This window comes from Myotis davidii, unplaced genomic scaffold, assembly GCF_000327345.1.
Source record: "Myotis davidii unplaced genomic scaffold, ASM32734v1 scaffold444, whole genome shotgun sequence".
Taxonomy (NCBI): Eukaryota; Metazoa; Chordata; class Mammalia; order Chiroptera; family Vespertilionidae; genus Myotis; species Myotis davidii.
The window spans coordinates 495,399-509,588 of NW_006294767.1; the positions used below are offsets into that span (position 1 = coordinate 495,399).

The 14,190-nt window shown below is 48.0% G+C and overlaps 1 protein-coding gene across 1 annotated transcript; it reads right to left on the bottom strand.

The window, feature by feature from the left end:
• Positions 1–2,628: 2,628 nt before the first annotated feature.
• ATP4B (ATPase, H+/K+ exchanging, beta polypeptide) lies at positions 2,629–10,906 on the bottom strand. The gene is made up of 7 exons (XM_006769301.2): positions 10,634–10,906; positions 10,014–10,142; positions 7,572–7,685; positions 7,259–7,458; positions 5,580–5,636; positions 3,838–3,939; positions 2,629–3,283 (listed from the first exon to the last, which is right to left on the bottom strand). The coding sequence occupies exons 1-7, from the start codon at positions 10,743–10,745 to the stop codon at positions 3,122–3,124; spliced, it is 876 nt and encodes a 291-aa protein (XP_006769364.1). The 5' UTR covers positions 10,746–10,906; the 3' UTR covers positions 2,629–3,121.
• Positions 10,907–14,190: the final 3,284 nt, after the last annotated feature.

Below are 14,190 nucleotides of genomic sequence, written 5' to 3' on the forward strand. Positions count from 1 at the left end.
CTTTCCTGTTTCTTTTTGGCTTCCTCCCAAGAAGATATTGGTAAGCTATTGCATTTGACGTGCACCTCTGATAAGCAAGCGAGGGCTGTTTTCTGCAGGGTCTTAGACGGGCTGCGGTGTGTGGATTCTAGTCGCTGGCGCAGGGCTTTTACTTGGTAGGATTTTGTGTTTTCATTTTTCTATTCTTTTAAAATTCAGAGTTCCTTTTTGCCCCTTAACAATTCTTGCTGAGTTTGCTGAAGAAGTTGTGCTCCATCTACATCAACGAAAATGCCGTCCTCCTGTCGGGGCCACCCCGAAGGCCACTTATTTGCAGCGCGTGGTGAAGGGTGGCACCCCGAGTGAGGCTCCAGGCCGAGTTCCCATTTGTGAAAGTCTGGGGCGTCCGCAGAACCAGGCCAATGGCAGAGCTGCTTTTCAACATTGAGCACCACAAAGCCTATTATGATATATTTCCCCTTAAATTATATTGACTGTGTGATTCCATATACTTTCCCTTTCTCTCCCTCTCTCTTTTTTTTTTTTTTGTCTATGGTGCAGCGAACATTCAAAGTTGTTCGTTTGTGTTTGTGTGTTTGGTTTGGTAGTTTACTGCCGTGCTGGTGCAGCTGTGAAAACTCTGGAAAGCTTGGGATGGTTTTTTGCTTATGGTAAAATTTGCCTGATTTCTTACAGGCAGCGTTTGGGAACTTTTTATTATATAGCTGTTTACATACTTATGAGTCTATCATTTAAAGACATGTACTGAAACAAATGTTGTATTTGTTTCATGAGCATCTTCCTGTAATCTATTATAAAGTTGAAATGTCTATGGTGCAGCGAACATTCAAAGTTGTTCGTTTGTGTTTGTGTGTTTGGTTTGGTAGTTTACTGCCGTGCTGGTGCAGCTGTGAAAACTCTGGAAAGCTTGGGATGGTTTTTTGCTTATGGTAAAATTTGCCTGATTTCTTACAGGCAGCGTTTGGGAACTTTTTATTATATAGCTGTTTACATACTTATGAGTCTATCATTTAAAGACATGTACTGAAACAAATGTTGTATTTGTTTCATGAGCATCTTCCTGTAATCTATTATAAAGTTGAAATTAAATATAGAGAATGTTTTAACAGTTTTTTAACTCAAAATTTGTCAATCATTTTTAATAGTTCTTTTTTTATAAAAAGGAAAAGGAATTTCAGGACAGGCAGTAGCTTCTTTTAAAATTTATCCACGAAGAACCATTAACTGCACAGTTGCTGTTAGCTGCCTGTTCTAAAACAATAGTCTTTTTATTGAAACACAAATAAACTTTTCTGTAATATTTTATGGAATATAAAGAGACTTTAATTGTTTGACTTGTTTAACTTGGCACTGTTAGTTTTTATTAATAAAACGCGCATGGGCATTTTAAACAAGCTGTGTTTCTCTAATTCAGGATTACTGTCTAGAAGTTACTTTATCCTGTTAGTCTTGCTTTTTGCTGGAGTGAGGAGACGTTGCCAGGCCCAGGCATAGGGGGCTGGGACCCTACCACGGGCCCCCCGGCTTGTCCTGCAGCTTCCCGAGGGATGGCGTGGCCCCAAGGAGGATGTCAGAGGGGCACCGACCGAAGCAGCACCTCCTGTCCTGTGGCCATGGTGCAGGGAGAGAGTGTTTCCTGCCTTCCTCCTGAATCCTCACAGTTGAGGTGTATTTTATGGGTTGACTTTCAGAAACAGAAGAAGGTAAGGTAAGAAAAGAGGTCGGACCTCTGACCTCCAGGATTACATTATCATGACATACCTGAGGAGACCTGACCTCTGACCTCTGCTGTGACATTTCTGAGGTGGCTCAAAACGTTTTTTAATTCGTTTTTATTGATTTCAGAGAGGAAGGGAGAGAGAGAGAGAGAGAAACATCAATGACGAGAGAGAATTATTGGCCAGCGGCCTCTTGCACACTCCTACTAGGGATTGAGCCTGCAACCCGGGCATGTGCCCTGACCAGGAATCTAACAGGGACCTCCTGGTTCATGGCTCAAGGCTCAGCCACACGGCCACATCGGCCATGTTGGCTCAGAAAGTCTTTACTGGTTGTGTCAGCAGTGAAGAAACACTTGCTAGTGTCTTATGTAGTAGAGGTGCCCAGCAAATAACGACTCAGTTGGCCTTCCAGAATTCTCACGGGGTTTTGATCCTCTCGGCAAACACTGTGTTTGTAACCGGGTTTCACGCTGACGGGTCTCCCTGTCTGGTATCTGGGTGCAGCTGTCTGTGGCGACGTGTCTGACACTCCTGCGGGAAGGGCCGCAGGCCTCTCGCTATGTTTTGGGTGAAAAGTGGGTGATGCTTGGTGAGAGCAGCTTCATTCACACAGCATGTCCTCACTTCAGTTTTTCGAAAGGCCTGGAGTTGCAGACTTCACACGAGTTCCTGGTGCTGGAGGAAGGACTGGTGCTGGTGAAGGGAAGGTTAACTGGTTGTAATTACCTCTAGTTCCTACGACCTGAAACTGTGCCTGCCCTCAGGCGACAGTCCCTCTGTAACGGTTTTGTAATTTCCCTGACTTGCAATGGAAACTTTAAAAAGAGGATTTTTTAAAAAGTGGTGTTTGATATTTTTAGTTGATTCCCCTCTCCCCCCTAAATCAGGAAACACACGACTCTTTTATATAGAGTAAGAGTGGCTTTTTAATATATTTATTTTTACAATTTAGAAACTGCATTTTTTTGAAGCAAGCATCCAGGATGTACATTATCATGTCATGTTTTATATCAACGTATTGATAGTCTTTATATTAACATGGGTGGTAGTTCATCGACTTAATAGAAAAAATAAGTTATAGTAAGAAAAGTGATGTTTGTATAGAAAGAGATAAATTATTTAGGGTCTTGTTAGATAGCTTCTGCCTTAGGGTTACCATGTTAACCCAACATTTTTATTGTAGCTACAAATTCTATCCAAACAATAATGAAGACTTGATAAGAAATAGCTGATTCTGACGTGGAGCGCTTGGCGTACAGGTGCCTGTCTGGCGTCTCGGAGCTGCCTTCGTGTTGGCATTTGGACGTCTGAGGGCTGGCGTGGTGCAGCGTCGGCGGGCAGCCCTGTGGAGGGTGGAGGTCTGCGAGTTACTGCAAGTTAAGGCCGGCCTCCTTGGTCCTTTACTTGTGAATTTTAAGCTTGAATTCCACTTTCCCTTCAAAGGGGTCATGGGGGTTGTCATAGGTCACATGTTCTGCCAGGATCTTGCACACGATGACCACTTCGGTGTTCCTGGGGACATTGAGGAGCTTTGCGGCCACTAACGGGTTGCTGTAGTGGGGCTGGAATGGAAGCGTGGGAAGGGGAGAGAGTCAGGAACCTTGTGCTGAGCGCGGGCACGCAGGTGGCAGAGGCAGTTCTTACATGCTGTCTGTCTGAGTAAGGCCACATAGGCTCTGCTCCAGGCCCTGGAGTTCACCGGGTCGCTGTCTACCCACTCAGAAACGAGAATTGCTCTGGAGAGGACAGACACTAACAGTGACAAATTCAACTTCAAATTTTTGATATTTGGTGAAAACATAAAAATCAGGAAGAAGCAAGAGAGTGAGAGGAAGTGCTTTAAAATGGATATGCAGCTGTGTAAAAGGATTTGGAGGCTGTCGAAAACGAAAACAGTTAGACTTGATATGTATATTTTACCTGAGAACAATGTGTTTTCAGGTAGTTAGGAGAACATGGGTTTGGGAAACAGCCAGCGAGCAGTAACTGGTCAGAATGGGCTAAGTAATGCCTTATTTCGTTCTTGTAGGTAAGACACTTAGGGCTTTCCTTCTGCCAATCATTGCTAAGTTCGAAATGATTCAGTAGCTGTTGCAGGCGGAAGTGAAGGACCTACCTGTGCCTTCTTCCCGTAGTAAGGGAAATAGTGCAGACTGAAGGTGCCGTTGGGCGGGTAGTACTCCACCTGCAGGGGCTGGACGTCCTTGTGGTGCTGGTCCTGGGGGAGGAGAGGCCACGCCTGAGCAAGGCAGGATCTGGGTGTCTGGGTGCACATGTATGTGTGTCTGCATGTCTCTGAGTGCCAGTCTGTATGTGTGCATGCATGTGCCATATATGTGCGTCTCTGCATCTGTATGTGCATGCAAACGTGTTTGCGTGTATGTCTGCATGTCTCGTGTGGCATGTGCATGTTGTGTGCATGTGCATGTGTGCACCATGTAGGAGACCACATAAACACTTGGTTGTATAATTAGCATAAATGATCTAATCTTCATCATCAGTACTGGGCTCCCATTGGGGGTGTACTTTGTTAGTGCAGAACTTCCTGGTGACTTATCAAACTTGTATGTTTACCATTTTAAGTTCTTGTAGGATAACCAAGGGGCATAGAGCCCAGAATGCTTGTTTGTCTGCACATGGGATGCAAGCAGATGAAACTGTACGGGCTGTTTGCCAGCGCTGGCTGAACGTGTGCGTGGCTTTCTGGGATCAGGATCTGCTTTCAGAGTCAGTGACTTGCCTGATGGATAGCTTGAGCCTCTCAGAGAACAGAGGACGTCAGACCTTGTCTCCATTAAAATCTCAAGTCAGCCCAGCTGGCATGGCTCAGTGGTTGAGTGTTGACCTCTGAACCAAGAGGTCACAGTTCAATTCCCAGTCAGGACACTTGCCCGGTTGTGGGCTCGATCCCCAGTATGGGGCATGCAGGAGGCAGTCAATCAGTGATTCTCTCTCATCATTGATGTTTCTCCCTTCCTCTCTGAAATCAATAAAAATATATATTTAAAAAGAATCAGCAAACTTAATAATAAGTTAATTGAAGTTATATAGTTGAAGAAACAAAGAGAAATAAAATGAAGAAAAATAAACAGAACTTTAGATATTGTCAAGCATACCATCATAAACTTAATGGAAGACGAGAGAGAGACTGAGAGGAGAGAGAAGGTGAGTCGGGGGGAGAGGAGAGAGAGAGAGAGAGAGAGAGAGAGAGAGAGAGAGAGAGAGAGAGAGAAGCATCGATGTGAGACACAGCAATTGGTAGCTTCCCGCACATGCCCCAACGGAGGCTGGGGATCGAACCTGTAACCCAGGCATGTGCCCTTTGACTGGGAATTGAATCCTGGACCCTTCGGTGCTCAACCCAATGCTCTGACCAGTGAGATACACTGGCCAGGGCCAAATTTAATTTTTTTTCTTGTACTTAAAAACCAGTTTTGCCGAGACCAGTTTGGCTCAGTGGATGGAGCGACCCTTAGCAGTCAAAGACATACACTATTAAACAACCATAGCTACTGGTAGTCTGACATGTTTTTGTAAATAAGCCGATAAGGACAAAACAATACAAGTGCCCCTGGAAAAAAGTAGTAGAAGTGCTTTAGTTTCTCCAGTTGCCAGCAAACATTTTGAAGTGTGTTAGTAATATACTGTCCCAGAGGCTTTTTGAATCAAAACAATAACACGTTTTTCTCTTACTAGGTTTTTATCCCCTGTAATAAAACTATTTTAAACAATGATTTGTGCAGTTTGCGTATCTGGTTTATTAGGCCGAAAAATGAGATATTCTTAGGGGAAAACCAGTTAAGTTATCCCCACGGGTTTTCTAGCAATACCAGGATGGCCACGGATGGTCACACTCACCAGGAAGGCGCAGTCCACCCTCGGGGCCGTTCTGTTGCTGGGGAGAAACCTGACGATCTGGAAGGGAAAGTGTCCAGGTGGCCTCATGTTCATCTGAGCACAGGGAGACCTGCCTGAGCGGGGTTCCCACAGGGCACTGAGAAGGGTCTGGAGGTGGTGGGTGGTTCCTGTTCTGATAACCCCCAGCGGGCGGCCAGCAGGTGGCAGATCTGGACCGGAGGGTCTGAGCCTTCACTGCCACTTCCAGGCCCTCCATGCTGCACCGAATCAGGGCACAGCATCCTCCTGTGAGGCAGCTCCCCATCAGCCCATCTGTGCTTCTCCCAATCCAGGCCTTTCTCAGCCTCCTGCAGTCCTGGCCCTGTGTGCCCACTTGTGTGCAGGCCTCGCATGGCACCTGCCATCTCCCCACACCGGCCCCTGTGTGCACATGAGTGTGAGCTGCCATTGCAACTGCCAGGCAGCTCTGACGAGACCCCAGCTAGGACCCGGGGCATGTGCACCGTGCACAGATGGGTGGCTTCCTCTAGGCCCAGGGAGATGCTCAGAGTCCCTGGCCCCCAGGCCTCACCTTGCTGGCAGGTCCCACCCCTCGGCTCTCTGTGCACTCCTGTGTTTGCTCGCATTGGCTCTATTGGTCTGCTTCCCTCAGCGCCTGGCCCTGGCTCCGCCAGTGGGTCCCTGGCTCAGGTTAGAAACCTCTGCTCTGGACGGTTCCCAGGTGCCCTCCCAGCGCCTGTACACGCCCTGCTTTCTGGGTGTTGTGCACACGTGGCTGCCCCGGCCACGCTGGAGAGCCTCGTGCTCTGCTGCTCGGTGTCCGTCACCACAGAGCATCACATAGATCAGCGGTTCTCAACCTGTGGGTCGCGACCCCTTTGGGGGTCGAACGAACCTTTCACAGCGGTTGCCCTAGACCAGGGGTGGGCAAACTTTTTGACTCGAGGGCCACAATGGGTTCTTAAACTGGACCGGAGGGCCGGAACAAAAGCATGGATGGAGTGTTTGTGTGAACTAATATAAATTCAAAGTAAACATCATTACATCAAAGGGTACGGTCTTTTTTTTTTTAGTTTTATTCATTTCAAACGGGTCGGATCCGGCCCGCGGGCCGTAGTTTGCCCACGGCTGCCCTAGACCATCGGAAAACACATATATAATTACATATTGTTTTTGTGATTAATCACTATGCTTTAATTATGTTCAATTTGTAACAATGAAACTACCTGGCAGGTGTGATGGCAGCTCACACTCATGTGCACGCGCGGGCAGGTGCCATACTAGGCCTGCATATTAGATATTTACATTATGACTCATAACAGTAGCAAAATTACAGTTATGAAGTAGCAACGAAAATAATTTTATGGTTGGGGGTCACCACAACATGAGGAACCGTATTAAAGGGTCGCGGCATTAGGAAGGTTGAGAACCACTGATGTAGATGCTGTGCTTGAATGGATTGTTTTCGCTTGTATCTGAGAGAAATAATCAGCTTAGGAGCCAACATAATGGGTGTGTTCTGAATGAAGGTGCAGAGCATGGAAGGGGCAGCGGGGTAAGTGACCGGTCACCTCTGGAACCCTGGACAGGTGGGTATGCTGAACATGGGCCCTCCGCCCCAGAGCCATCTCCAACGGGCCTCATCCTGGACCTCTGACCTCCAGCCCTGTTATACTCACCCTGTTCATCTTAATAATGAAACACGGCTTTCCTTCCTCAAAGCCAAAGTTGGGGTCCTCCAGGCCTGAGCAGTTTTGCAGCATGTCTGTGGTGAACTTGCAGGAGAACTTGGTGTGGTTCGGGGCCCTGAAGCTTTCTTGGATGAACACCTTGTCGGAGGTGCAGTTGATGTTGTCCTCCTGGGCTGCTGGCGAGTAGCCTGCCAGCACAGACACACCTGTGGGCCCTCTCTCCACGTGGCCACTCGGGGCTGTTAGTGACATGTTCTTAGAAAAGGAGAAAGAAAGGCTGTGGGAGTGTTTTCAACCTTACCTTCCAGGAAGTCGTGGAGGGTGTGCACTAGGTCCGTCCAGGTCCCGTTGTCAGAGATATTGTAGGAAATGTCCAGGCCTTCATCCCCGTAGACGTCTGGCCTCAAGGTCACCCCTGGAAAGAGAGCCTGACACTAGTTTCCCCAAATGTTCATCACATCCAAGCTGGTGGCTGCTGAGTTGGTGAGTTGTGTGCAGAGCTGTCCCAGGTGGGATGCAGCGGGACCAGCAGGGCCCAGGTCTTCAAGGGCAGCCAGGCCAGGGGGTCACGGTCAGGTGTCCTCTGTGCTAGCTGCTCAGGGAGGACCCTGCCCTCCGGCCTGGGAGCCTCGCGGAGGAACGAGCGTCTGGGCGCAGGGTGTGGTGCAGCTGAAGGCCGGGTGGGCTCTTCCCACACATGAGGACTGCACCAGTGCCACCCAGGGGGCCACACTCATTGTTGCAGGTGACAGCTCACCCTGAGTCGACTAGGTTTTTTAAGTTATAGTTGGTGCATATTTGCAAGATCTCCACTGGTGTTAGTTAAACACGAATGCGTTCTAACAACACTGATTATAAAAATAACAGTGTACAAGTGCGGGAAGTTGAAGTGCCAGCCCTCAGTTTTCTCCGTCTTAAGTCTAGTGTGCATCCTTAGGAAACGTCCTTGTTTCTGTGAATACAAAGATATCACGTGTTTCTTCAGATGAATGGGAGCCTGTTTTCCACATGCCACTGTCCTCTCTTCCTGTTCCGACACCAGTTGTAACCACTTTTCCCTGGCATTTCATATCAGCTCACCTCTTTCTGTCCACAAATACCACTCGTGCCTTGTTGTGTGGATGTTTTACGACTTATTTAGCCAGTTCCCTGATTGTACAGGTGACTTTTAAAATAAGTAAGCTAGCGCTGGCTGGTTGCTCAGTGGTTAGAGCGTTGGCCTGTGGGCCAAAGGGTCTTGGGTTTGAGGCCCAATCCAGGGCACGTACGTTGGTGGCAGGTTCCCCAGCCCCGGTAGGCGCTGATGCAGGAGGCAACCAATTGATGTGTCACTCTCACATCCATGTTTGTTTTTTTCTCTCTCCCTCCCCGTTCCTGCCACTCTCTCTAGAAATCAATGGGAAAAAAACATCCTTGGGTGAGGTAACAAAAAAGTAAGCTAGGGTTTTGGTTGTTTTATGGATGTTGTGAAAGTAACAGTTGTACATGGTTTAAAACACAAACCTCCAGAAAGGTCTAAAGGAGAAGAAAGGTCTCCACTCCCCGCTTTCAACTATTTACTCGGAGCGCGCTCTCAGGTTTTCACGGAACTTGTTCATCAGCTTCACCTGGCAGCTGTTGCCCCTTCCCCGCCTCCCCGTGACCAGGGGAACACATCTCGCCTGCCTTCCAGCCTCAGGGCTTTGAGCAAATTATGTTATGGTTATGTTCTCAAGTTTGTAACATGTTACATTCTGTTCTGAAATTATAATGAAATCCTCTATGCTTCATCTGTTGGTTAACGCTAAAATTTGACGCCCAACAAAGCACTTTGGTGTTATTATTTATGGACAGATTCACTGAAGAGCCCAGCAGGAGGCCTGGACCTGCTCAGCTCAACTGCTGGAGACCGTCTGAGGCAGCTTCTCTTAAAAAACTTGTGAATTTTCTTTTCCTATGTGCTGCTGTTGCATGTTCCTGGGGGCATTATCTTCCTGAGAAAGTTAGGGATGTGCGAGCGATAACCATTCTGAGTTACTGTGCGCTTCATTTCTTCCTTTCTCCTCCCTCCCTTTCCTTTATGCTTTCTTTTTTTAAAGTCACCTTTGGTTAATGGGCGGGGTGTGGAAGTCTTGGCTCAAATCACCTTCGCCAGGACTGTGGAGGGGACGCCTCACTGTCTCGAGCCCTTGACTCTTGTCACCAATGACCCATCTGGTACCGACTCAGGAGACTGGAGGCTCAGCCCACTGCCGGTCCACCTTCACCCCAGAGGATGGTAGACTGACTGCACTTGGAGAAGACTCATGTTCTGGATTGAATTACTATTCTGGATTGAAGTACTGTCGGACTCGAAGTGGAAACCAAAGCCTAAATCCTTCATTCTTGTCTGGCTAGGAACAGTCTTTTGCATATCCTGCCATTATGTCTGCTGTGCGTGTAGGCCCATACAAAGTAAGTGGTATAAAGACTCGGTCACAAAAACCTCTGTTTTAATAATTACAACTAAAGCCAGAGTCAGACTTTATAATCTGGGGGCCTCCGCCTCATCAAAAGAAGCCGAGGGGCTGTCCATACGCGGGTGTACCCCTCAAAGCCCCGTGGCTGCTGGTGGGAGGAACAGAGGCCGCTGCTGGGTGCCCCTGAGGGCTTCATTCCCTGAGGGTTTATGCTCTGACTGAGCACCTCCGGGACTGCGAATCGCCCTGACCTGCGTGGGGTTCTGATGTGCAGGCTGGAGCATGGCCCCCCACCCCCGCGTTACCTGGTGACTTTAGCTGGTCTTGGTAGTCGGGCGTGTACGGGTCGAGCGTGCACATCAGCGAGTAGATGCACAGGGCGAAGAGTCCGGTCATCACCACGTAGAAGGCCACGTAGTAGAGGCTGATCCACACTGCGGGGAGAGGCCCATCAGACGCAGCTGCGCACTTCCTCATCGTGGTCGGACCCCCATGGAACCCCACCTCTTCAACCGTCTTGGAGTGAAAACCTCAGTGCATCTACACACAACGCTGTGCAAGCATCACCTCTAGTTCTAGAACATGCTCATTGCTCCAAAGAAACCCCATACCCCTCGACTTCAAAGTCTTTTTAAAAATTGTGAAGTTTAGGAATAATAACTACAAACTGCTATTCTCCAATCTAAGCCTGGAACTTTGGGGCCAGTCAATCCTCAGATGTTCCCACCATGTGGGTGCCTGGTGCCAGGGGGCATAAGAGCTGAAATGGGCCTCTGAGGTCACCTGGTGAGGAAGGTGAGGCCTGGCCAGAAGCCTGGGCGGGCCTGGGTCCCGGGAGCCTGGACCCCCAGCCCCAGGCTGCTGGTGGTGGGCCTCTGCCACTCCTCTCAGATCTTCCCCTTGCCCTACCTGGCCGGACACATACCCCACCGGGACAGGGTCCGGCCCAGCATCTGCCCCGTGTCCGGGTTCCAGCAGTAGCGCTGGAATTCCTCCATCCTCTGGCTGCACGACTTCTTCTCCTGCAACGCCGCCATCCTCCCTGCTTCTGGGGGTCCCCCTCCTGCAGAAGACTGAGAGGAGAAAATCCGCCCCTGGGTTTTATAGTCTCCTTCAGAGGTCAGAGGCGCACCCAGAGGTGTTATCAGGCCTCGCTGTCCAAACACCAGCGGCTCCGTGGGGACGTGCGCCCTGCAGTCCCCCTGCTATCAGGTGCCCTCCACCTCTCCCCTGGGCAAGTCAGGGCTGCCCCCTCCTTCTGGGATGCCCTTGGCCGTAACTTTGTTAGGATAACGACTAAGGAGAAACACTTTCCTGAACAGCCACTTGTTCAGCTCGGGCCCCATTCTCTCACTTCCTCCAGGAGGAAGGAAGGAAGGTCAGCACAAGGACAGGCCTGAACCTGCCACTCCGGCCGCTCGGACACTTCCTGGTCTGAGATGATGGGCAGCGGGTGGCCGATGTCATGGTATTGCAATTGCTGAGGCTCTCTGAGTGGCTCCAGACGCCGACATTGTGAAAACGCCAGAATAGACAGAGGCTAGAAGTTCTGTTCCAGGGGAGAGGGTTCAGAGGGCTCCCAGGTCGCTTCTCCTCCCGTTGCCCCTGATGCCCAGTTTCAGCCGTGAGGATGATTCCCTGAGACCTGTGCTGTGGGGACTGGGGCTCTCTGGGACTTTCTGTGTTCATGGGGTAATTTACGGCCATACAATCTAGGGATATTTTCAAAACCGAATGCAAACCACACCCCAGGCAACTACTTAAAACGCAGATTCTGACCCAGTGGGGACCCAGTGGGCCTAGGAGCTCCCGGTGAGCTCTGATTAAGGCTGCAGGACCACAGCAATGTCCAGGTGGGGGACGCTTTGCCTGGTGGCACATTGGAGTCAGCTGGAGCACCTTGAAAACTCCTGACGCTTGTCTCACCCCAGAGTTGGGGCATCTGCCTGCACTTTCAGAGCATGCCATGGAAAAGTGCCCTTTACCAGCGTCCCTCTCCCTTCCTCTCTTCCCTAAGGCACGTGTCCAGTAAAGGTCATTTTGATGTGTGTGCTGTTCAGCACGTGCTTTCATGTTTGGGGGAATTCAGAGACTAAGTGGGGAAGACTTAGTGCAAAGACTTCCAAGAAACAGTTTGTATTTTGCTCATTTCAAGAGCATCTCTATGCTTCACAGACAAGGGCAGCGTTTATTCCGTGGGCAACAGTTGTGGCACTTACCTTAGGGCCCCGGCACGGGTCCCAGACCCCCAGGTGTGACAATTATAAAATTAGGAGTCCTAGCTAAACCGAACGGCCGGGTGACCTGAGCTTCTGAGAGCCCCCCAGATTCATCTTGATGTGTGACCAGAGCCACTGGTCCAGAGACCGTAGTGGGTAGAGACATGGCTGGGGCCATGCCAGCTGCTCACTGGGCATCATCTCTGCAGTTAGGTTGAAAGGGCAATGTCAGGCAAATATGATGTGCCACAGAGGCCTTTCTGCAAGTATTTCCATCAAAATCCAATGAAAATAATGGGTATTGCACACCAAGATCTGGAATTTCATTCACTGTCACAAATTTTCCTTCTAAGGGACCCATGTAGCCAAGTTAGATTTCTTTTGGAAGAAGAATAATGAAAACCCTAAAGCCATTATTCTGCTTGTTTTCTCAGAGATGATTTAGAGTTTATCAGAAGAATGAGCACCCTATAATTCAGAAGGAACTGCACTATTTTAGCTAGGTCTCCTAATTTTATAATTGCCCACAGCTTGGGGGCCTTGGACCCCGAGTGCCAGGGCCCTAAGGTAAGTGCAGTAACTGTTGCCCATGGAATAAACGCTGCCCTTGTCTGTGAAGTATAGAGATGCTCTTGAAATGAGCAAAATACGAACTGTTTCTTGGAAGTCTTTGAACTAAGTCTTCCCCACTTAGTCTTTGAATTCCCCCAAACATGAAAGCACGTGCTGAACAGCACACACATCAAAACGACCTTTACTGGACACGTGCCTTAGGGAGGAGAGGAAGGGAGAGGGACGCTGGTAGAGGGCGCTTTTCCATGGCATGCTCTGAAAGTGTAGGGCAGATGCCCCAATGAGTGGGTTCCAGACCAAGTGGGGAGCACCGCCCAGGTTCCCATGTGGGAAGCCTAGACGTTTATCCGCACCTGGCAGTAATGAGGTGGAGCCCAACTCCCTTCTACTGATTGACTGGAGTCAGAAACAGCCCGCTAAAACTGAAGGAGTAAATAATAGGGAAATGTTACATTTCAGTTGATAATCACGCATCGTACCAAGTACCAGGAAGCTTGCAAAATGAATTAAAACAAGAAAATTGTTGAATGCCAACATTGAGGTGACAGAAATGTTGGAATTACCTGACTGATTTTAAAGCACCTATGATAAAATGGCTTCAGGGGGCAATTATGAACATGCTTGAAACAAATAAAAAAAAAATAGAAAGCCTCAGCAAATAAAAAGTTTAAGGAAAGAAATAAGATACATACAAAGAAGAACCAAATGAAAATTTTAGATGAAAAAATACATTAACCAAAATAAAAAGCTCAAAGAATGGGTTCCACGGTGGAAGGGAGGGGGCAGAGGAAAGAAAAACCAATAGAAACATGGAAGACAACGCGATAGAAACTACCTGATCTGAACAATAGGGAGGACGTAAACTTGAGTAAAACTGCACAGAGCCTCAGGGATAGGGGGAACTGAAATAAGAATCTAACATCTGTGTCATCAGAGCTCTGGAAGGAGAGAAGTAAGAGGGTAGGGCTGAAAACTACTCAAAGAAATAATGACTGAAAACTCCCTAAAATTTGGCAAAAGACATCAACTTACAGATTCAAGAAGCTGAGCGAACAGATAACCGTGACCTCCAAAATCTACACCAAGATGCATCATAATTAAACTCAAAATTAAAGACACACACAAAATCTAGAGACAGACATTGTATGATAATAAATGGCCAATCCACCAAGAAGATATAGCAATCCCACATGTATATGCACCAAACAAGAGAGCTAGAAAATATGTAAAGCAAACTGATAGAACTGAAAGGAGAAATAAGCAAATCCACAATTTTAGTTAGAGACTTCAACATTCCTGTCTCAACAACTGAAAGAACAACTAAGTAGGAAATCAGCACAGATATGGAATAGCTCAATAACACCGTCAATCATCAGAGTGTTGTTGGCCTCGGTAGAATAATCCATCGATCACAGCAGAATATACTTTCTCTTTATGTGTTCATGGAACATTTGCCAAGATAGACCATATCCTAGGGCTAGGCCATAAAACAAAGCTCAACAAATTTGAAAAAGAAAATGAAATAATGCAGAATGCGTTCTACAATCCTAATGGAATCAAACTAGAAACTAATAACAGAAAGATAACAGAAAATGCTCCAAACATGTGAAAACTAAACAATACACTTCTAAGTAATATATGAGTAAAAAAGGAAGCCTCGAGGGAAATTTCAAGTAATACATGGAGCTGA